This window comes from Scatophagus argus, chromosome 2 (assembly GCF_020382885.2).
Source record: "Scatophagus argus isolate fScaArg1 chromosome 2, fScaArg1.pri, whole genome shotgun sequence".
Classification (NCBI taxonomy): domain Eukaryota; kingdom Metazoa; phylum Chordata; class Actinopteri; family Scatophagidae; genus Scatophagus; species Scatophagus argus.
In genome coordinates this window covers 2,492,752-2,516,195 of record NC_058494.1, presented here as the reverse complement: position 1 = coordinate 2,516,195, position 23,444 = coordinate 2,492,752, and the positions used below count along the sequence as shown (strand labels likewise).

General features: G+C 40.6%; 3 protein-coding genes across 3 annotated transcripts; all 3 read left to right on the top strand.

Moving 5' to 3' along the window:
* Positions 1–1,643: 1,643 nt before the first annotated feature.
* Positions 1,644–7,918, top strand: ndufs8a (NADH:ubiquinone oxidoreductase core subunit S8a). Its single transcript, XM_046400930.1, has 8 exons — positions 1,644–1,777; positions 2,384–2,439; positions 3,129–3,194; positions 4,747–4,836; positions 5,432–5,540; positions 6,449–6,512; positions 6,687–6,815; positions 7,190–7,918. The coding sequence occupies exons 1-8, from the start codon at positions 1,659–1,661 to the stop codon at positions 7,319–7,321; spliced, it is 765 nt and encodes a 254-aa protein (XP_046256886.1). The 5' UTR covers positions 1,644–1,658; the 3' UTR covers positions 7,322–7,918.
* Positions 7,919–9,467: 1,549 nt separating this feature from the next.
* Positions 9,468–10,586, top strand: LOC124053273 (homeodomain-interacting protein kinase 1-like). The gene is made up of 2 exons (XM_046378340.1): positions 9,468–10,222; positions 10,374–10,586. The coding sequence occupies exons 1-2, from the start codon at positions 9,980–9,982 to the stop codon at positions 10,584–10,586; spliced, it is 456 nt and encodes a 151-aa protein (XP_046234296.1). The 5' UTR covers positions 9,468–9,979.
* A 3,772-nt stretch (positions 10,587–14,358) lies between these two features.
* Positions 14,359–14,820, top strand: LOC124065478 (histone H2B 1/2). Its single transcript, XM_046400916.1, has one exon. The coding sequence runs from the start codon at positions 14,401–14,403 to the stop codon at positions 14,773–14,775; it is 375 nt and encodes a 124-aa protein (XP_046256872.1). The 5' UTR covers positions 14,359–14,400; the 3' UTR covers positions 14,776–14,820.
* Positions 14,821–23,444: the final 8,624 nt, after the last annotated feature.

The following is a 23,444-nucleotide window of genomic DNA, read 5'->3' as shown; positions in this document are numbered from 1 at the left end:
TATAGCAGGAATGTGGAGTTATTTCCCTTTTAAACCAACTGTGACAACTGTGTAACTAAACAAAGGTAGGGCAATATTAGAATTACCAGTACTTGTATACTGCTACTGGTGCTACATCCAAACTTCAATAATAAACCCTCAGATACGTAAGTTAACCCACAGAGTCTGACACAGGAAGCTACACTATATGGACAAAGGTATTGGGACACATAACCATTACATTGCATTCTAAATACACAGACATTCATATAGTTGGTATCCCCTTTGCACCTATAACAGCCTCCACTCTTCTGTGAAGGCTTTCCACAAGATCTTGAAGTGTTTCTGTGGGAATTTTTGTCCATTCATGTAGTAGAGCATTAGTGAGGTCAGACACTGATGTTGGAAGAAAAGGCCTGGCTCGCAGTCTCCATTAAAGTTCATCCCAAAGGTTCAGTGGCACTGAGGTCAGGGCTCTGTGTAGGCCTGTCAGGTTCTTCCACACCATACTCATCCAATCATGTCTTTGCTTTGCAACCATGCATTTGTGTTATGCACTGGGGCACAGTAAGGCTGGAATAGAAAAGGTCCTTCCCCAAACTGCTGCCACAAAGTTGGAAACATAGCATTGTCCACAATGTCTTGATACACCGAAGCATTAAAATTTCCCTCCACTGGAAGTAAGGGGCCAACCCCTGAGAAACAGCCCCATACACACCTGAATTCAATGATAAAGAGGTCTGTCCCAATATTTCTGTCCACATAGTGTATGTTACCCTATTCCAGTGCTTCTCAATTATTTTCTGTTGCGCCCCCCCCCCAGCAAGAAGAAAACAATTCGCGCCCCCCCCCCCCCCGCGACTATAAATAACAGTAGTAATAATATGTAATAATATTTAATAATATGTAATACTATGACGCTAACAGTGCTCGCTGGTTTACTGAAGTAGCATTCACAAAGCGGGATGATTGTTGGCAATATTCGGCACGTTTTCGCTGAAAAAACTCCAGCGGCTTATGTAATGTCTTCAAGTGGGGCCTTAATTTATTTGGCTTCATGCTGTCCGCTGCCAGCATGTTTAGACACAGTAAACACACCGGTCTTTCGTCTCCCACTGTAGTCACAGTGAAGCCAAGCGCTACATATGCTTCGTCATATTTCCTCGTCTTAGCTTTCGGGTGAGTTACTTTTGTCTGCTTATCTTCATCTCTCTCCGCCTTTCTTTTCATCCCTGTTAAACATTTCTTCATGTTGTCTCTTAAGGGTTCGTTTACTGCACTTCATATCGCCTGCTCGGTGCAAAAAAGCCGCTACACCATAGAGCTAATACTCCCTGCGCACACTCTGACAATGAGAGCGCCACTGCCAACTACTGTAGTGGATGTGCAATTACACTTTATTCTAGTACGGCAAAAAAAGCATGTTCCCCAGGGTCACACGCGCCCCCCCTGGCATCGCACCGCGCCCCCCCAGGGGGGCGCGCCCCACTATTTGAGAAGCACTGCCCTATTCTGACAGAGTGAAGAGGTAAAGAGGCAGAAATACAGATTGATTCGTAGCATCTGAACAGTAAAGCCTATTATATGTGTAATTGTGCTTAGAACTTCCAATTACATTAATAATTGTGGTATTAGTGGTGATGTTTGCAGTGGTTTTAGAACCCGCCATCTCAAAATCCATGGCACGTCGGACAGACGTTCATGACGTTCGTGACGTTGTGCAACTTCCTGTACACGCAGGGTCCGTTCTGCAAACTGTCCGCTGTTCTGGTTTAGGAGGCCAAATAGCGACATTCCGGTGAGTTTGAAAGCATTTAAATTCATGAATCTTATTACTTACACTGTTATTTTACGCTAAGATCAAGCATTTAATCAATTTTCATTCACATCGCATCTTGAAAGAATTAGTATGACCCTTAAATCACTTCAAGCGACCTTTGTTCAAAAGTCCTTGACAGTCGCTTAACATTATGTATGCTAACCTAGCTACTTATCAGTATAGCAGTAAGTTTTTGCTTTTAATAAATTACACCGAGCTCCAATTTACTGTGCACAGTATATAGTGATGTGTTGCGACGTCGAGTGGCCGAAAGATTATTTTGTGTTTGTGTGTACGCCCTTTGTAAGCTAGTGTTGGCTAGCTAACTTAAGTCATGCCGTACTACTGAAGTAGCGTTACAGCAGGGTCAGCTTAGGTCAAGAACTCAAATCAGCGGTTAATTTAAGAGGTCGCATCAAAGTTTGCTACGTCTATGACTTTGCAACATAAAGTGAGATTATTTTAACGTTACCATCGTGCACAACAGTTCATGTGTATCTGTGTCGGTGTGCAGCGGGTACAGTAAGGCATTGATGCGGTCGCTGCTTTTAACCTGTCTGTCATTGTTATTGTGTCTGGTTTCAGCTTGGAAGACGTGATGGCTGCAACGTTGCGTTTAATTTACTCCGTGTCCAGGCCAGGTAAGGTTTCTTTGTTATACGAACAAAAATGTAACAGTATTCACTTGCAAAATTATTATTAGTTTCAGAACAGAAACCCGGTCCAGAAATTGTGTCAGTCAAACTAGGCATAATTGAATCATGATTAAAATTTTACAAATAACCATGTAAAGTGGAATATTTTTGTGAGCCTGCCTAGTTACTGCACGAATACACCACACTCTGATTTCATTCATAGTTTTTACCGTGTGAATGTGGCAGGAGGGCTTTATAGTATGTGCTGGGTGACACTCGTCTGGTCTGATAAAAGGCTTTCAAGATTTCAGTGTTCAGATACCCATCACTGTGCTTACTGTGGTGCTAGTGTCCAGCAAGTTCCTGCATAGCAGTAGGTGGAACAGTGAGTAAAAATAGATCACTTGAAAATGACACAACAAAAGTTTTAAAATGTCAGATCACATTGGTGCATCAGTAATTTCAATTACATCTGCCAGCTCTAAGCACATTGTCAATATTCCATCATAATAACATGTTATGTACTTCATAACATGTTATTATAATTCCATCATAATAAGATGTCATGAAGTACATATCAGTTACCAGTGTAGTGTCCTTAATTCTAGTGGAATGTGTTACGCTACTGTGAATGGCTTTTCTCACTATAGCATTCTTTAAGAAAATTGACAATTTGATTTGTTTTTACCTTTTAGGCACTTTGGTGACCAGCCAGAATCTAGTGAGATCCTTCAGTGTGTCCGCACAAAGGGAAGGATTCAGTAAGTACCACTTTAACACACAAACACAGCTCATCGTGCTACATCGTTGTCGTTGCCGAACCTTACCAACCCAGTCAAAGAATTCATTGATTTCTAGCCAATCAGAGGCAGAGTAGGTTGGCTTATGACTTCGACCGAGGACAAAACACTGGCATACAGGAGGAAAGGCTTGCACTCTGAGTGACTATACAATATGACGTTAAATAGGATTCCCAGTATTATGCTCAAAAGCCTGGAAGCTTGTGGGTATGTTTAGTGTTGACCAATACATACTCATTTTCTTTATTATTAGCTTTTTTCTCATTATGGTTCTTTTCCTGGTGATTGTTTTTATTTTTTAAGTCCTGATAAACTTGTTTCTGTCATAGAGAATTTTCAAGCAGTTGACTGTGACTATAAATTGAACATCTTTGGGCTGTGGATGGAGCAAGGCATTTGAAGATGTCCTGTTGGGCTCATCCATATGTGAGAATATGAGGTCATGCTGCACCTCTTATGTGGAATGGTCTTATATAAAACTGTGTGGTGGGATATGGTAATTTTGAGAGCTTTTTCTGTTTTGGACTCTCTGATTTTCTCCAAGCCCTTATGGGTCAATACTGTCAAGACTGATGACTGCTGGTCAGTGGGGCACATTTAGGTGTCTTTGTCTCTGCAACAGAGTGTACTGAGCTGACTGTGGAGATTTTTACTGAAAAAGTTAGCTTTTTTTCTATAAAATGTTCTGGTGCCCTACTTCCTGCACACACCTAGCAGTGAGAGTCTACAAGACAAAAATGTTGTAGTCTGACATCCAAAAAGATTAGATCAGGAAAGTGTCAGTAAACCTTTTTGTAAATGATGGTACAGAGTGATGGTGACAAATAGCAAATAGCATAACACACTTGACGAAGCATCTTAAAGACTGACAGCCAGGTGAGAAATTTCGAGAGGCCGGTAAAGATCCCGTTTCAATAACACTGAAGTATTAATCAGTTATCATAAATGCTAACCTGGCTGGCACACGCGTTAACTTTAGCCGTTCAACTATTAGGGATTAGCCGGTAGACACATAAACCGTCTATCAGATTATCATTAAGGTAGCGGCCATGGCAAATTGCAGCTGAGAAAAGTCGACCAGCAACTAGACAGACACAGTGTTAACCTACTTTAAAAACTCTATTTGATCAGCAACAGAAATATGGTGCCAAAGTCACCAGAAGCACAGAAAACATGAATCATTTAATAACCTTAAAATATTTGTCATGTATATAACTTACATTACTGTTTTGCACTACGTCAGAGAACTTAAAAATAGAGTTGTCATTGATGTTATTGTTCTAACCTCTCTAATATAGAGTTTTTTTCCTTGATATGATATCAAGTTTGAAATTCAAGTATCATGACAGCCCTACAGTACAAAGTGTGTAAAGTATAAATAAAGCATGTTAATAAGGAAGAATGAATGGAAAAGTTGCAAGATTTAATTTGTTGCAATATACATTCATAGATGTTCAATATACACACAGCACTCACTAACCCCGGTGCTCTCTCGCTTTTTTTGTGTGCGCAGAGTATGTGAATGCCCAGGAGGCCCCCACAGACCTGAAGTCCATCACAGACCGATCTGCTCAGACGCTGCTGTGGACAGAGCTCTTCAGAGGTCAGCTGAACTGAACACACGCAAATGCGAACGGCTGCGTTTTACATGTGCGACACACCAAAATTATGGTCTCCAAAATGAGTGTGATTTTCAGAGCAGGAAGGAAGAATAGTTCTCAGTCACAGAGGGACTCATATGCTTATTAAAGCTAATTAATCTAGTAAGTATAGTAATATAGTTAATCTAACATTCATTTTCCTTTTTACGAGTAGTCGCACCAGAAATAGTGAGTGCAGCAGACAGGAGAAAATGGTTTGCATTGATGCCACTTTTTTATGGAACATAAAATATATATAATAAACACAGGCTGCTGCTGACATGCAACTTTATTCTGTCTTTCCATGCCAGAATTCTTTTCCTACCATTTGCAGATGATTACACTGTTTTTTGCAGTGTTTATGTTTAAAAAATGCTTCATGAGGGCCATCAGGAGGTTATTACATTGACACAGTAAATGTGGCAAACTGGGTCTCCACCACTAGGGGGTGTCTTGGCTGCTGTTTTTCCCTCATCCTCTTAGTCCGTGATCTGCATGTGTTAGTTTGAGAAGCGTTCTTTCTTATTCACACGTTGAATGATTGTGTCGTGATGTCAGGTCTGGGCATGACAATGAGCTACCTGTTCAGAGAGCCCGCCACCATCAACTACCCGTTTGAGAAGGGCCCACTGTCACCACGCTTCAGAGGAGAACATGCCCTGCGCAGGTGAGGGAGACCACTCAGTGACCAATCCGTGCATTGTGTGTGATATACTGTACTTTTGACATGTTTTGATGTCAGTGGATTTAAAACAATTAATCACTGAGAGGTTAGAATGTGAATAAGTGTTCAAACAAGGGTTATTTTTTGTGGCTGTTGAGAACAACTTTAAACACTATTTTCAGATGAGCTCTTGCAACATGCTGAATGAAGCAGTTTTCACCATAGCCTAATGTCAACTCTGTTTCTTACTTACTCCACCACCAGGGGGAGAATGACTTGTATGAGTTTAGAACTCATCTAATGATGAGCTACTTGTGAAAGTGTAATGAAAAATCTTGTTCAAACACTGGAAATGAATTAAATTACAGAATTTTGAACTTGCCTTTAAAGGTGGTTTTGGACAGTAGGCTGCTGCCTGTACTGCCTTACAGTGGATGAGAAGGGCGAAGGCAAATGCAAAATAGACAAAACACAAGCAAATTAAGAAAAAAAAAGAACAATCAATTTGACAACACATTGAGGAAATGCAGTGCAAAACACATATGTTATTAATATGCTTCATATCTAGAAAAAAGACAACAGAAGTGTCTCCAGAGGACACGGTGTTGAGCATGGCCGAGCATGGCCGAGCGTGTTATTGAACTTGGGTCTGTGTGTCATTGTTTGTGTTGTGCAGTGACTTTATGCCGCTGCTCTGCGTGACCCACCCAACTTCAGTAGCTGCAGTGGAGTAGTCCCCTGTTACTCCCTGGTCAACGTAAAGGGTGACATTGGCAGCAGTGCCCGCTCACTGCGTGAAAGCACCTCGAAAGCCACATGTGGAGCAAATTGTAAAGAAGTGGCTTAGCAGTTCAGTTAATAATATTAGGTTCAAACTCTAACTCTAAGTGTTTGAAATGATGTTACATCAGGTACCCTTCAGGAGAGGAGCGCTGCATTGCCTGCAAGCTGTGTGAAGCCATCTGCCCCGCTCAGGTACGAAGAACAATGTCCACTAAAGTGTGGCTTGTTTGCATCATCTCTGCCCCACTACTTTACAGTATTTTAGCTATACGTATGTTTAAAGCACTGTAGTGTGAATAACACATGAAATGTTTGTTCGTTTTGAATAAGCATAGGGTTAAAGCTCTCAACAATGTTTATGTCCAGGCCATCACCATTGAAGCAGAGACTCGTGCTGACGGCAGCAGGAGGACAACTCGCTACGACATCGATATGACCAAATGCATCTACTGCGGCTTCTGTCAGGAGGCGTGTCCTGTGGATGCCATCGTAGAGGTGTGTGTGTGTGTGTGTGTGTGTGTGTGTGTGTGCTCCTGCGTTACAGTACACTAGTTGTCTCTGCAGGTCCTCAGCATGTTTAGCAACAGTCACATTTTACCAACTGACTTTGCACTTTTGCCAATGGTTTCCCAGCAGATGTTGCCATTTTCACTTAATCAAACACTTGTTCACAGCTGCTTGTTCGGTGATTCAGAAAGCTTAGTTTCCTCCCTGTGGTTAGTGGTGGGTGGGGGGGCTGTTCTGATGATGGTTAACTGTGATTCTTAAATATGACGATTCTCATCTTTGCCTCTGGCCTCTTTCTTATTTTTCATTTCACTCCTCTCTAACATCCTCTCTCCCTCCCTCCCTCCCCAATTGTTCCTCAGGGTCCTAACTTTGAATTTTCCACTGAAACCCATGAAGAACTGCTCTACAACAAGGAGAAGCTCCTCAATAACGGAGACAAGTGGGAAGCAGAGATAGCTGCCAACATAAAAGCTGATTACCTCTACCGATAGGCCGCACACACTCACACACACAGTGTACAGCAAGCACATACCAGCATAACCTCTGTGACACACACATACGTCCATACTGTACATACTGTAAGAAGACAGATTCAGCTGTGATGGATGTGCTTCAAGTTTGGATTTGGGTTTGCATCTTTCAGACAAAACATAACCAACACATTTCCTCTGGTGTCAGCGTCACCCTCTTCAGATATGATGAATATACATTGATATGTTTCAGATTTTTACCTTGACATTGTCGGGATGACATATTTATTGAAGAATGCTGACTGTGTGATGAGTGTATAACAGCCGAACTGTCTCGGCACGGCTCAGTCTGTGGCAGTCCGATGAGGACCATGTGGTTGTGTCTGCACAGTCCCACTGGACTAAAAAGGAAGGAGACTGGGTCATGCTGTGATGGTATCGGTGATGTACGCTGATGGCAGACTGTAGACTTCATCCTGGATTTATTTTGATTCTGCTGTCCCACACAAGTATATATGGATTATTGTTATTATCTTGAGTACCAGTGCAGAGTTTTATGGTCTTTGTGCTGTTTCCGCCTCGACTCAAATAATAAAAAAATTTGGGAGAAACACTAAACGGGTCAAGCCTGAAAATTCGTTTTTGCGCTGGTTTAAAAACTGTGACTCTAAAAGGATGTTTTTCCTCGCCAAGTGCTTGTTCATGCAGGTTTTGTTGGGCCTCTCTAAAAATCAAATTAAAGAGTTTGGTCCAGACCTGCTCTAAATGGAAAGTGTGATGATACAACTGTTGTGATTTGGCGCTATATAAATGGATTGAATTGAACTGAATTAAATTGAACTGTCCCCATTAATATGGACCTTAACGGGGATTTTTTTTGGTCTTCTTATAATGGAGTTAAAAATTAAATTAGGTTTAATTAAAGTGGAAAATACCCACACGCATGTAACTGGCTGTGCCCAAAACATGCAGTAAGTCGATGTCCACCCTACTTGTGTTATGGAATTCTACACAACCTGAGCTAATACTTCCTTATTATTCTTAAGGATTTTAATAGGCTCCAGCTCCCCTGCGACCCTGACGGATAAGCTGTAGAAAATGGATGGACAGTTTTTAAGGAATCACATTTAAGGAATTACATTTAAGGAATGTTTGGGAGGAAACACCTCCCAAACATTCAATAAATGTATTAGAAGATTATTGTGGAGAACTTTGTTTCATTATTAAAGAGAAAATAAATGATTCTTGTAAAATCTGAAAATATAACTTGATTCACAAACATTTTTGGAAATAATTTGTCTACTCAGGTCAGATTTTAGTGAATAAATAAAGACAAAAGTACCATGATCTCTCAAAGACTAAGATTGTATTTCCATAAAAGGACAGGAACTAATTTCTTCCTGTGCTACTGGCTTTCTGTGTGGCCTCTGTTGATGCTGCTTTGCTTACCTAAGCAAATCAGAACAATTTGTTCTAAACATGTTGAATTTCAAACAATCCAAGACAGAAAAATGTTTTGTGTAGATAATCGTGATTGACTACACTCTTAGCACTCTTGGTAATATTAGATCAATACTGATGCTCAGAGGGTAAACTAACTGAATCCTGAAGGCAAAGTTACACCTCCCAATACTTCTAAAGCTCACTATTCAACATGTGGTATCTAGTTTGTTTAATCAAATAAACACAAGAAACAGCACTTTCCAGTTTTAGGGGGAGTTATATGTGGGGACTACTTTCATTATTTTCATTTTTTAAAAAAAGACTTAAAATGTAGTTTTCAGCTGATTCACTGAGTTCTAAAAAGAACAGAACAGAATACAACTGTGAGTTCTAGATGATAATATGTCAGTAATGGAATAAGAGGTGTTCTGTTGGCATTTCGCTCTTAGCAGACAGAGAGGAAACACATTTGAGTCATTTGTGAAAGACGGCCATACGTTGTGAATTTTACAAGATTCAAACTTGAAAGCTCATTCTCAACCTGAGAAGATCGGGCTTTGAGAAATGTCACTGAGGAACTCAAATGCCCCTGGGGCATCAGGTAAGAAGACTCAACACAAAACTGTATGTGATGCTGAATGTGTATGCTCTGAAAACACACCAGGGATAACAATTTATTTCCAACCAGCAAACCGAAAACTGGTCCTTAAATATAATACAGAGCCGCTCTGATTCATTATTGGAAACATCCTTAAGATCATATCAATATCACTTGTGAGCACCGTCAGTTCTGACCATTGTTTCATTTCACCCATTAAAATCTACATTTTCCTGAAAAAAAGGTCAGAAAATCATCAGTATTTCATATGTTTTTCTTTGTGTGGTCTTAAAAAAAAAACACAATTCATGGTTCATGTGTGTTTGTTCATGCTGTGTTGACTGAATGACCCTCACAGCCTGAATACAAGGACTTCACATCTTTTCTGTCTGTGTTAATGTCTCTCTTCGGTTGCACTGACAGACGTTCAGGTTGGTCAAATTCTGCACAGCAGCTCTTCAGGCTACTCTGTTCTGCAGTTTATTGGTGAAGGCTGCTTTGGTAAAGTGGCCAAGTGCCAAAATCTGGCAACCAAAGAGACAGTGGCTGTGAAGATCCTCAAGGATGCCAAGTTTATCTGTTGCACTGAGAATGAGGTAGATTTTCGGAGTCAGTACATCCCCTTCCCTGGATTTTGTATGCTCCAGAGAGACTGTGAACTGCTGTCATGTCTCCTGTTTTTACCACAGGTGACCATGCTAGAGATGATCCGTGCCATGAATCCAGATTACACAAACATAGTGACGTTCTTTGAGCGGTTTGAACATAGTGGACAGACCTGTCTGGCATTTGAAATGCTGGACGGGAGTCTCTATGACCTGCTCGAACAGCAAGAATGGAAACCATTGTCTCTGAATGAGATTCGACCGATCGCGAAGCAGGTATGTATTATTGTAATATAGAACCAATTATCTACTCTTCTTCAGATCTAATACTCATCAATAAAAACCCCTAACCTGAACTCTAATCAAAAGCCCACACAGCAGCACAGACTAAATCCCAAACTTGTCCTTTCTTGTTTCATTCCTGCAGATGTTGGTGGCTTTGAATACCCTCAAGGAGCTTGGTATTGTGCATACTGACATCAAACCGGACAATGTTATGTTTGTCAATAAGCAGGACCAGGCCCTCACCATAAAATTAATAGACTTAGGGGCAGCCATTCCAACCTCTGATCTTCAGCCAGGGATGGAGCTACAGCCACTTGGATACAGGTGTCTTCATCCTACAGAACTAATCCATTAATCTTAGTGTGCTCACTTCATTCTTTTAAATATGAGCATTGTTTTTTTTGGTCCTCACAGTTTGCCAACAAGATTTCTCATCTTCGGCTCTTATCTTCCCTCCTCAGGGCTCCGGAAATTGCTCTCGGCCTGCCCTTTACTGAGGCAATTGATGTGTGGGGAGTCGGCTGCATCCTGGCCTTTCTCTACCTCGCTGATAACCTCTTCCAGGTCGACTGTGACTATCAGATGGTCGGTCAGCTGTCTCAGATAAATCTTACAACCAAGTGGAGAATATGTGCAAAATTTCAGCCGGTGTGACTGTGTATTTTTTATCTGCAGATGAAGTCCATGGTTGAGGTTCTGGGTCAGCCGGAGGACCGCCTGCTCTGTGCTGGGAAATATACCCATTACTTTTTCTGTGAGGAGGAGGAGGAGGACACTGAGGGTTCAATATGGAGGCTGATGATTAAGCAACCACGTTCTTCTTTGAATAAGTTGATTAAATAATTTTAATTGAACTCTTTTAAAATGGTTCTTATACATATTTTGTCCTTTTAGACGCCAGAAGAATATCGAGCTGCCAACAACGTAGAACCAAAAGAGCGGAAAAGCTTTATTGACCTGCCCAGCTCTCTGGATGACCTGGTTAATGTCGGCACCCTGTTGTAATAGTCATGACATATTAATTATCTGTCTCTGAGAGGTACAGAAGGGATCAACTGAACTGAATCTGTTTCCAAATCCAGATCTATGCAAAAGGGGCGGCTGCTGAACTTGAGGACAGGAGGGCTTTTTTAGACCTCATGAAACGGCTGCTGCATCTTAATGGAAATCACAGAATCTCTGCACATCAAGCTCTACAGCATCCTTTCATCACAATGTCCCACCTGTCTGGACATCCAGATGGCAGAGCCTAGTAAGTGACCATGGATCTGACAGTAGATACAACTTATGGATGGACTCGTGGCTTTATTGATCGATCAAATGGTTCATTAACTGATTGTCATACTTTATCCAGTCGGACCACCTACCGTACAGAAATGATGATGTGCTCAGTAGAGGACTCAGAAGTGAGGAGTCTACCCTCTGCTGCCAGTGATGACCTTCCATTCGACAGCACTTTTGATGCCTTCTATGATGATAGCCCCACCACAGGGTCATCTGATGGAGTTCCAGTAACTTGTTCTGATGAAGAAGATCCAGCTGCCTGTTATTCTGAGGGAGAAATACTCTCTCTCTTTGATGATGAAGATTCAGATGCTTGGTCCTCTGAGGGAGAACTATCTTTTCTCTCTGATGACCAAGGTCCAGATGCCTGGTCTTCTGATGGAGCTCAGGTCAAAGACTTCTGTGCAGCAACACCAGCTTCTGGATCATCTAATGCAGGACTACATTTTCTCTCCTGTGATACAGATGTAGATTCCTGGTCTTCTGATGGCAAACACCCTCAGAGCTTCTATGATGAAGAGCCAGATGTCTGGTCTTCTGAAGGAGCTAAACCAGCAGACTGCACTGCTGTAGCCTCGACCTCCTCTGGTCGCTTTAGAAACTTGCTAAAAAGAATTTACAGATTCTTCAGACGAATCACAACTTCCTTTTGTGGCTGTTGTTGTCCCACTGTGGAGGATTGATTAAATGTTATTCATTATTATACTTTTTTCTACTATGTGTGGTCACTTTAACTTTGTTCCTCATTATATATACAATAAATGAATCAATACCATTGATTGATTGATTGTAAGGGAGACTACATTCATTATGCACACACTTCAAAATATTCCAACCATTTTTAGTGTTTGATTTGGTTAAAAAAAAAAAATTGGGACTCTAAAAATAATGCTGTAACTCTATTGACAAACAAACAGCTGCAAACATTGTAACAAACATGTAATTCAATGCAGCAAACACTGGACATTCTTAAATGTGTTTCATAATTGTCACCAGCCTTTATCTTATAATGGCGGTCCATGATAAAATGCTTTTTTGGACAGCAAGGAAACGTTTCCCTGCAATACCACAAGTGGCCACTGGTCAAAACTGGAAGCAAGGTTGGATGGCACAGTCATTCGTGTTGCTACTGCTGATTCCTTGGAGGTGAGGTAGTGGATCAAGCCACTGTAAGGTAAAGGGCAAGGGTCTCAAGCTTTTGAAACTTAAGAACCATGTTTTTAATTGTCAATAATCAGAAAAATACTTTCATCGCATATTATTAATTTTGCAAAGTTATTATGTATTTTCAGCAATATTAATAATAGAAGATGCAATAATCCTCTTATCAAATCAGTAGGAATTATGGTGCACATGCACCATGAAGTGTTCTTAAGAAGTGCATGCACATTTTTTCTTTGACCCACTATGGCACAATGCTCCATCAAGACTGAACCCCACACCAAGTAAGGTCAGGCTGCTACCTGCCAAATCTTTGTTGATATTCTATTTAAAAGCATCATTAGCCTCAATACCATCACAAAATCCAGCAAGGCATTTTGGCAGCCAGTTCCAAAACCTTTTGGAGTTTTGTCTATTGTCAGTCTGTCTGTCTGTCATTAAACTCAGCTTTTGTTGTAGGCCCTCTTCCCTCCTTGTTCAAAACAGTACCCTGTGTGTCCCTGCTTGTTGACCAGAATGCAATGCTAAATAAAGATCTGGAAAGTCAGAACTGACTAAAAGCTGTGATGATTAACTATCCTGAAATTCCTTAGTAAAAAATAAACTGTAAACTGAAAGTGTTCACCAGCAAATTATACTCGATAACAATCAATTTTGATTTCATTTTAATGTAAACTCACTGCAAGGGTGTAGGGTCCAAAAGCCAGACACTGGTGGACATGATGGTGGCTCATGACTTCGTCTTGTTTATGACATTGTTTCAAAAAGATAAATTACTGCGATAAGAGTCAAGGACAGCAAGACACGGGAAAAAAACAGTAGACAGACAAAATTCTGCTTGAATCCTTACTGATTTGTCTGCACATAGACACAGTATGATTGTCCTCAATACTGTGGTCAAGTACAATATTGGGACTTTGAGAATTTCAGTTTTGTTGCTGGTAACTGCACTACATTCATTCAATATCTATAGTAACATTTTTTTTCAGGTTAAAACTATTATTCAAACACATGATCATCCTATCAAATATGATCTTTATTATTGATTAAAGACTGACTGAAGTCAGTGACTTAAATACTTTCTCAGCAGAGAAGAAAACTCATGTGGTGCACAGGCAGTCTTACATGGATCACGCCGTCCCCCATTCAGGCTGTTGTTCAGTTGGCGCCGAAGACCTAATTATCAACGGTCATCGCAGAGGAACACTCCCATGCGTGTCTTCTATTACGTCCTCAAACAAGAATCCGGAGCAGCGCCTGGAAGAGAGAGATGAACATTAGGTGTCTAGAAATAGCAGTACAGAACTGCCTACCGCGTTTATAGAAAATCCGATTCACTTATTACGTAGAACTGTTACGTATAATAAAAGGGAATGTAATAATCACGAGAAATAATTCACATCCATGATGTTGCAGTGTAAATCTACTGAGGGCTACCTTAGCCATTTCAGTCACGCGTGAAGGAATTCCCTCCTCTGAATTCATGTTTGTTGGGTTTTTTTTATGTCCCTCTATGCATAATTTGTGAGGGACTGCAGTCAGCTTCATAAAGGCAGGTTGCCATGGAAACACAACCCCCCACCCAAACTGGACCACCCGACCCACCGAGCAGCTCAACCAATCACACGAGAGGGACCACACAGCCGTGTTTGCATGGAGCCTGTATAAAGGGTCGCTCTCTTCGTACCAGCAGTATTGTTTCATCGGTATCGAGAAGCGAAACTATGCCTGAACCAGCGAAGTCTGCGCCCAAGAAGGGCTCTAAGAAAGCGGTGACCAAGACCGCCGGCAAGGGAGGGAAGAAGAAGAGAAAGACCAGGAAGGAGAGTTACGCCATCTACGTTTACAAGGTGCTGAAGCAGGTCCATCCTGACACCGGGATCTCCTCCAAGGCCATGAGCATCATGAACTCCTTCGTAAACGACATCTTTGAGCGTATCGCGGCTGAGGCGTCCCGCCTGGCTCACTACAACAAGCGCTCCACCATCACTTCGAGGGAGATTCAAACGGCTGTGCGTCTGCTGCTGCCAGGTGAGCTGGCTAAGCACGCTGTGTCCGAAGGTACCAAGGCCGTGACCAAGTACACCAGCTCCAAGTAAAGCGTCCTGCTGCTCCACCAACCCAACGGCTCTTCTAAGAGCCACCACTTGCATTAAGAGCAAATGTTTCACGTCAGCGTAAAACGCATTCTAGGAAGCGATGGATGGTTATTGCTCTAACTCAGAGGGTATTACTAAACCATAAGCAACTAGTATACTTGCTAATATGGCTCGTTTGGCCGAATTATTGCGTACTATAACCATGTTAACATCTGATCTTGGCAAACCACCCAGAAAAAGGTGAAACGACAGCAATTTAGTTTAGATCGCTTGCTGCTGAACACTGCTGTATAACACAAAAAATAATTTGCTATGCAAAACGGCAGCATTCAGTTGAGACTATTCACAATATAGCAGAAGACTGGAGGGTTGATCTGCTTCTCACTTCACCACCACAATGATGACTTAGTTTGACTGAAGCCTTGGTCTCATAGCAGCACAGCACATCTGTGGCTAATTTAACGCTGTCTGGGCAGGACGAGCAGCATTATTGAAGATGTAACCCAGCCATACATATTTCACCCTCCATGCATCTGGCAGGTGTTACAGGATTCAGTGATCCTGCACCAGCTGGCTCAGGAAGAGTTTCATCCCAGAGCTATTAAGCTCTAGGACTGCTCTATGACAAGATGAGCTCTGACATGTCCAGGTTCTTACTGTTAACAAAAGCATATATTCTTTACACATACATTAGGCATATACTCTTGTACATACAAACTGCATAAATGTGCCTTTTCATCTAAATAATTCACTTATTGAATTATGCATATACTATCTGTATATATGCTGCAACCCCTGTCAATAACACTTTAGATATTGTACAGTATAATAAAGTGTCACTTCTTGCACTTGTGTGTAAATAACACTATTCTTGCACTTCTGGATACTAAATGCTTTTCATTGGCTTTGTACTGATACTCTGCACAATGACAATACAATTGAGTGTAATCTAATCTTTGGATAAGGAATTCCTTAAGGTAGGATCCAGCATGCTGTATGCTGAGGGATTCCTTTTTGCAGTGTCTTCTTCTGCATTGAAGCCTCCACTCAGCAGACATTTCCCTCTGTCTGCTGAGTGTCCCTGCTCCTTCTTCTCCCTTCTGGCCTCCAGGGGGCAGAGGCAGCCGCCTGATCAACAGCTCTGTGTGCATGAAAGGCTGTCTTTCTGAACAGTATGGAGGTTTCTGGGTTCTTCACCAGAGGGTTACTGGCACAGCAAAAAGTCTCAACATGCTTGGAAGTGAGTGAGGTGTGATGTTTCTGGATCATATTATGAAAATAAGTTATGTGATCATTTTATTATTCTGTCATTTGTTAATTTAGTAGGTATTTAATTTGATTAATCAGCACTTAAACAGGAGCTGGCTAATTCACGATCAGTCCGTCACTAAGTTTCAGCTGTGCAAATCTAAGGACCTGAGTCAATGATAAAATCCTTCTGAGATACTGTGCTGTGGACACATGAGATTAAATTAGAGCTTTTTTGTAAAGCATATCATTCCACTGTTTCCAGAAAATGAATTGAGGCCTTCAAAGAAAAGACCATGATCCCTACAGTCAAACACGGTGGAGATTCGTTGGTGTTTTGGGGGTGCTTTGCTGCTGCACACACTGGATGTCTTCACTGTGTGCATGGCATTATGATACCTGAAGACCACCAAAGAATTCTATGGCGCAATATAGGGCCCAGTGTCAGAAAACTGGTTCTCTGTCAGAGGATCATGGGTCTTTCAGCAGGACAATGATGCAAAGCATACTTCACAAAGCACCCAAAGTGGCCAGCAATGGGTCCACGTCTGGATCCCACAGAACACCTGTGAATTGTATCTCAAAACAGCAGCTGGGAGAAGAAACCCCTCCAATGTGAGAGACCTGGAGCAGTTGACAAATGAAGAGTGATCCAGAATTCCACTAGAGAGATGATTCAGTGCTACCAAATATTAAGTTGAGGGTGCAAATCATTTTGCCCAGTCCATTCTGGTTGTTCTGTGTGAAATGTGTCAAATCTGGCTTTTTTTTAATCTGCTTTTCTGTGTTGCTCCAATGCAAACAAAAGAAATAAACACAAGAATACCTAATCATTTGTAATTGCAACAATTTTCTGGGAGAAGTGCTGCACTTATCTGACAGAAATGCAGGGGTGTCAATATTTTTGGCCATGACTGTATGTGCTGAACTGTCTCAGGGGCATCTTTGCACAGCCTGCACCTGGGGTCCTGTCTGGTGTGGTAGACCCCAGCCTCTATTGATCTCGTACTGAGTGCCTGTTCTTGTACTGCCATGATTAGTGCTTCTGTGCTGTCCTTCAATCCAGCCTTCTCTAGCTGTTGGTAGGATTTCTTGATATCAGCCACTTCTTCTCTCTGTCAGGGGTGTGTGCCACACAAGGGTTTGTCATCATTATCATCATCATTGCCCGGTTTCTGCTGCCATGGACAACAGTTCATCTCTGTGGGCCATCTTCCTGATGTAGTCCTGGATCTTGGTGTGTTTTTGATTATGCTAGAAAATAAAGGCACACTGGTATTTGGTATATCACAGCACTGGCAACTAAGGAGCTGTCCAACATCATTAAGGAGGCAGTGGACTGTGCTGCAAGGCTGGAGAACTAAGCTCTGCCAAGAAAAGAGACCAAGAAGAAGAGACCACAGCCACCTCCTCCATCCCGTATGATGGCTCCCACTGCAGGAAAAACAGGCTGCTGTAGCAACCAGCTCCTGCCTTCTCGCTTCAAGTTCCTCAGCCCACTGTGCACTGCCTGTGCCTCCCGCAGTCCCTTATTGGTTGTAGTAAATACCAGCATCCATTCACTATTGTGATGCAGAGATGCAGCATTTTCACATCTTGATGACAATCGCTATGAAGAACAGTAAACAACAGTTAAGGCCTTTTCTATTATTTATACAGTCTCCTACGCTCAGCAGATCATCGTGCCCCTAACCGTCCAGCTCCTCCTCCTCTTTTGCTTGCCTCAAGACATCAGCTGGTAGTGTACGCAATGCACTTAATAGTCTTTCAGTCCATGAAAATCAGGCAATTGTCCTGTGTGTGTTTTTTCTTTGAGTTTATCACATTGCTAGAAGAAGCCAACAGGAGTGTGGGTGAGGCAGGAAGCGTGACCCTCTGCTAAGTTCAGAGGGGTGTCCTGGGCCCAGTGTGACAACTGCCACAGTTTCACACCATTTGCGCCAGCTGAGAGGAAGAGGTGTCCAACTGTAACCGCTGCATTTAATGTATCAGATGATGTTTTGTAAGCGAATGAAATGAGGTTAGCAAAGCATCCAGCAGGTGGTGATAAACATTTCAGTATGGAAAATAAGGGGCCATTGCTGCATAATTTACAGCTGCTGAAGAATGTTACGGTACCAAATGTGTTTACAGTGTTGATGTAACCTTTGGCAACTTAAGGACAAATTAATACCCCATGAGCACCTTTTTGTGTTTACTGTGAGAAGATAAGGGACTCAGAACAAGCCTTGTGGACTGCAAAATCACCGGCAATAACTTAAAAAAATAATTAACTATCAACAAACATAACTAATTTGAGAGTTTTGAGCTTATGTTCAATTTAGATAGATATAGATGGATTTTTTTTTCTGAAACTGTTACTTTAGAGTATCATGGCATCATTTAAATTGAAAAATTAGTATACTGGGGTGGGAGAGTGTACGTGTGCGTTGAGAGGGGTAATGCAGGGCGATCATATTTTCTTTAAAAATACTTAAACTTTTTTTGCTGACTTATTAATACTTGTACATGCATATTTATGCTGCACATGCTAAACTGGCTTCTTATTTATTTATTTCTTTTCCTCAGAATGTTTAGTTTTTTTAGATTGTATTTGTCTCTTAGCCTATATATTCTATTTTACTTATATTTCTATTTTTTTACTCAACTTTTCATTTCATATTTTTTATACCCTACCTATTGCTCCCGGGACCTGAGTCCTAATTTCGTACCATAAGCATGAAAATGTGAGCTGGTATGACAATAAAAGTTCCTTGATCCTAATATGTATTAAATGTATTATTGCTGGTTATTAGTTACTGTTTACCTACAGTGACATTACTGATCAGTTTAAGTTCTGACATTTGACTGAACTGATTTTTTTTTTTTTTTTTAGATATCCAAATTGCAAATCTGAGGTAAGCTAAAATCTGCCAGTGACGTGGATGACAAGTATTGTAAAAATAATGATTAAAGTAGAGACAAAATTGTGCAAGACATTAAAGTAAAAATCCCTAAGAGTTGATTCAGATCAAAACAAACAAAACCAATGAAAATGAGAAGAAAAGTAATAAAAAAGGAATGTGCCTACAGTGGATGTCCACTCAACCATCAGCGGGACACAGCTGATTGTGATCATGTGATGATGTCTTTAGTTAAGAATAGGAAAAGATTAGAGGTTGACAGTTTCTTTGTTGCACTATAGTAAACCTCCACAAGCGTTTTTTGACCAACAACCCAACAAAAAGGTTTCCTGTGCTCAGTTTTTAAAATTCCGCTCTTGCTCTGCCTCCAATGAGAAGCTTGTGGCTCTCACCCAGGATTCACTTGCTTGCTTCTGCAAAACTTACACATCAACATCAGTTTGATTGCAAAAAATTTGCCATGACTGCTTCTCTCAGATTTAATTGATTTGTTGATTTGAGTAACTGTTATATTTAACAAAGTGTACATTCTGTATTAGTAACTAGAGTTCAAAAAGTCAGTCAAATTAGATTATATAAAGTTCAACATACCCACATGCTGAACTTGTTAAAATTTCCCAGATCTTCTGCATAACTTCTACATTATAGAACATGTGTCTTAGAGGCTTCTGTGCCTGAAAGGCTAACTTCAAGTTTTGTCCCCCAGTAAGCTGAATGAGTATAAAATGTTTTAATCAAGCGACTCTTTCAAAACATTCAAAATGTTTTCAGTCCAAATGGATCAAATTCTGATATTCAAAGAGGTCATTTCATGGGGCTGTGAAAAACAAAAAGTATCCATTTTACAGTTGCTGCGTGAGCTTCTGCGAAAAAGTCTTTCTAAGTCCATGTTCAGCATTTTATCACACAGTTTGTCCACTTTGTCAAAGTGTCTTCATAGCCTGGCGTTCTTCCTGGGGGCTGGGTTCTGGGAAAGCATGATTTAAGCCTCTGAAACCTCCCACTCCATTCAGAGTACACATGCTCTCACAGAACTATCATCACAGCTCAGAAAGCAGCAATAAAATGTTACATAAACTGTTCTTCTATATTGTCAGAAGAGGTTTTTTTTAGCATCATTAGCAAATGTGTTATGATAATATGGAGTATTAAAGTTGGTACATTGATGTAATGAATGTTACACTGTCTACATTTAAAGGAACATTTAAACCACAGTGATGATAAAATATCCTTGTGTTGGAGGATTCAATGTAGAACAGTCACACTTCCCTGTCTCATCATTAATGTCTTGTTTTCAAATTATCATCTTATTATCTTCAGGGGTTTAGTTATTTTCCCTTGTGTTTTCTTTTCCTGTGTTTTAGTTTTGTTTCTTTTCTTCCTGGTGTGTGTGTGTGTGTGTGTGTGTGTGTGTGTGTGTGTGTGTGTGTGTGTGTGTGTGTGTGTGTAGAGCTGGGTGGGCCTCACCTGCACAGATGCAGCTCCACCTCCTGACTGCTGCTTTATAAAACTGGCTCATCCTCTCCGTCTCTGCCAGATTCTGGTTGTCTGCTCAGCTGGACACACGTCAGGCCTTTTTGAGATTCTAACATTTTTCTTCTGCGCCCCAGGCTCACTGCTTCGCTTCCCTTTTACCTGCCCAGCTATAGCTTCTTGACTCTCCTGTGTGTGTTTCTTCCTCTGGACCAGCTCCTTGGATTATTTGGGTTTATGGGCTGTTCTGACCATAGCTCTCTGCACTCACCAGCCACACACACCGTCATTTGGACTCATTCGCAAACCCTAGAAATAAGCCTGTATAGTCACCTTGCTTTCTTGTGAGACATCCTTCTGTATTTTGAACCATTCCACTCAAGTCTGCTTTCTGGGTCCTTATTTCTGATAAATCACAACACAGCCTATGTGCCTGTAACACATTTGAGTGTAAAAATGTGTAAAGAGTGTGTAAAGCTAAAAGTCTTGTCCTTAATTTAAGTGAATCCAAGTGTTTCCTGCATCTAAGCGATTATTTACAACATGGTGCTAAGATGATTTTGTTGATGGAGATTGTGTTTCAAAACAATGTCCTATTGTGGACACGTGCTCTGTTTCTGCCTGGATCTTGGGTGTCATGTATGTCCTGTACATGTGTGGTAAAATAATAGAAAACTACATTCCTTTTTTTTCCTAAGGTGAGAGAAATTACAGCTGCAATCCATTGTGCAATCCTGTATAATGTTGTATAATGGCAGTAAAGCTGAGTCTTGGACGCATTATTATCCAGATTTAAGAGTTATGCCTGTTGAGTTAATCTGGTGTGGAAGCCAGGAGGAGCACAACCTCAGTAACCTCAAGGTAGCAGCTGCATCAGTATTGTGGAATAAGCTTATAAGCAACAAGGAGCATACACATACAGAACTTTGTACAGAATTTTGTACCAAAACCTGTATGTAGTATTGTGTTCTGTAGCCTAAATTTAACTATTAATTTTTATTGATATGGTTTTGCATGACACATATGTAGAATATGATGGCAAAAATACAGCATTAAAACATACATATCTAATTTCCATGTCCATATTTTTACTGAAGGTGTCCACTAGAACAGGTTTCAAAAAAAAACTTTTTGTCATACTGTCCGTCACTGCTGCACCGGACTGACCCTCAGCTGGAAACACCAGTCAGCTCTGATTCAGTTTCCTGTTAGCTGCACTTCTACCATGAATATTCAACCTAAAACTTCACCACTTCATATGGCAGAAAAAGAATATGAGTCTATATTAGCCTGTTGTTGGCAAGCTAACTGTTATCTACACTATGTAGACAAAAGTATTGGGACATATCTCTCTGTTATTGATTTCAGGTGTGGTATGGGACTGTTTTTCAGAGGTTGGGCTCAGCCTCTTACTTTCAGTGAAGTGAAATCTTAATGCTTCAGCATATCAAGACATTTTGGACAATGCTGTGCTTCCAACTTTGTGGCAACAGTTTGGGGAAGGTCCTTTTCTGTTCCAGCATGACTGTGTCCCAGTGCACAAAGCAAAGGCCATAAAGACATGGTTGGTGGAATAGTCAGGTGCCCCAGTACTTTTGGCTATAAAATGTACGTCTGTTTGGATGAAAATTGCTGTGAGTCCTTTTAAAATTCAACAGTTTATGGTCTACATTGATCTGCATGCAAAATCTCGTTGTTGGTTACTTAGAATCTCAATAGTTAGACTATAATGACTGTAAGACACTCAAGAGCAGTGTCTTTTGATGTTATAGGCTGATTGAATTACTTACATCATGGGAAATAATTCAATTGCCAAGTGATGTTGGTCAAGCATGAGCATTTATTTTTCTTGGTTAATAGATGTGGAGATGTCCCTATGACTTCCCTATATAATGTGTATTTTTTTTTACATTGCAGGAAGGATTTTTTCTGTCTAAGGCCCCATCATTTTATATCTGTAAGTACTAATAATTTACCATTACCAAAAATGAAACAAAAATGAATCAAATTAAATAATGAGACTGTATGTCTGCCTGTATTTTGGGCGCTCTAAGATGGACAATAACAAGACAATAACAAAAGACAGCATACATGTTTATTGATCCCCAAAGAGCAAATGCAGGTGTTACAGGGCTAAAGTATATTTACAAGATATGGTACACAAAATAGTATGGAATGTGCATATATAGTAAATAATAAAATAAAAATGGTTGCAAAACATACACAAGATTATGTATAATGACAACAACAACAGCAACAGCAGCAACATTAACAATAACAAAAATACTACTTCTACTAATAATAATGCGTTTTTATACCATTATATTATTATACTATTTACCTATATACCACTCACTATTTTATTTACAATTTTTGTATTTTTTTACAATATTATACTCTATTTACACTATATATACTATTCACTATTATTGATCTAATATTATTTGATTCTTTATATTACTACAATTACTACAATCACAACACAACAGGGCAGGACCAATACAATATAAAGCTTCCATACTTTATTCTTGAAGTCCTCAGGAATAAATTGTAGCTCATCTGCCTATCAAGAATAGCAGGGTACTGCTTGAGGTGGCCAATCAGGTTTCAGGATTGGCCAGGCACCCCTTCTGGACACACCCCTGAAAAAGCTCTAGATGCTAGGGTACTGTAGGTTTGTTATATTAAGCAACCCTTTATATAACACATTGTCATTTGATGGTTAAATTTGAACAGTTCCAGTGTGTAACTACTTTTGGGCATGGTGTACAGATTGAACACACATACAAATTGGTTATTTTAAAAAGTGCTGGTAGGCATTTTTGTTGTTTGGATGAAGGATAGAAGGCAGGGTAGCTGTTCATCCCTGATTCCTGTATTTATACTATTAGCTATGCTAACTGGGCCCCATGTAGCTCCATATTTTATGGCACAGACATCTCAGCAAGAAAGCCAAGAATGATGAGAAGAATTTCTCACTTATCTCCGTTGGGATTTAGTCATGCAGATGATTTTGCTCTAATGTGTCCAGGTTTTAAAATACTC

What these genes read in the sequence shown, in the direction of transcription:
- LOC124065478 (XM_046400916.1), top strand. Translation starts at nt 14,401, where the DNA reads ATGCCTGAACCAGCGAAGTCTGCGCCCAAGAAGGGCTCTAAGAAAGCG.
- ndufs8a (XM_046400930.1), top strand. Translation starts at nt 1,659, where the DNA reads ATGGCACGTCGGACAGACGTTCATGACGTTCGTGACGTTGTGCAACTT. An exon ending in GGCCAAATAGCGACATTCCG is followed by an intron (nt 1,778 to 2,383) that starts GTGAGTTTGAAA and finishes GTCTGGTTTCAG; the next exon opens with CTTGGAAGACGTGATGGCTG. An exon ending in CTGTGGATGCCATCGTAGAG is followed by an intron (nt 6,816 to 7,189) that starts GTGTGTGTGTGT and finishes ATTGTTCCTCAG; the next exon opens with GGTCCTAACTTTGAATTTTC.
- LOC124053273 (XM_046378340.1), top strand. Translation starts at nt 9,980, where the DNA reads ATGCTCCAGAGAGACTGTGAACTGCTGTCATGTCTCCTGTTTTTACCA. An exon ending in TTCGACCGATCGCGAAGCAG is followed by an intron (nt 10,223 to 10,373) that starts GTATGTATTATT and finishes TCATTCCTGCAG; the next exon opens with ATGTTGGTGGCTTTGAATAC.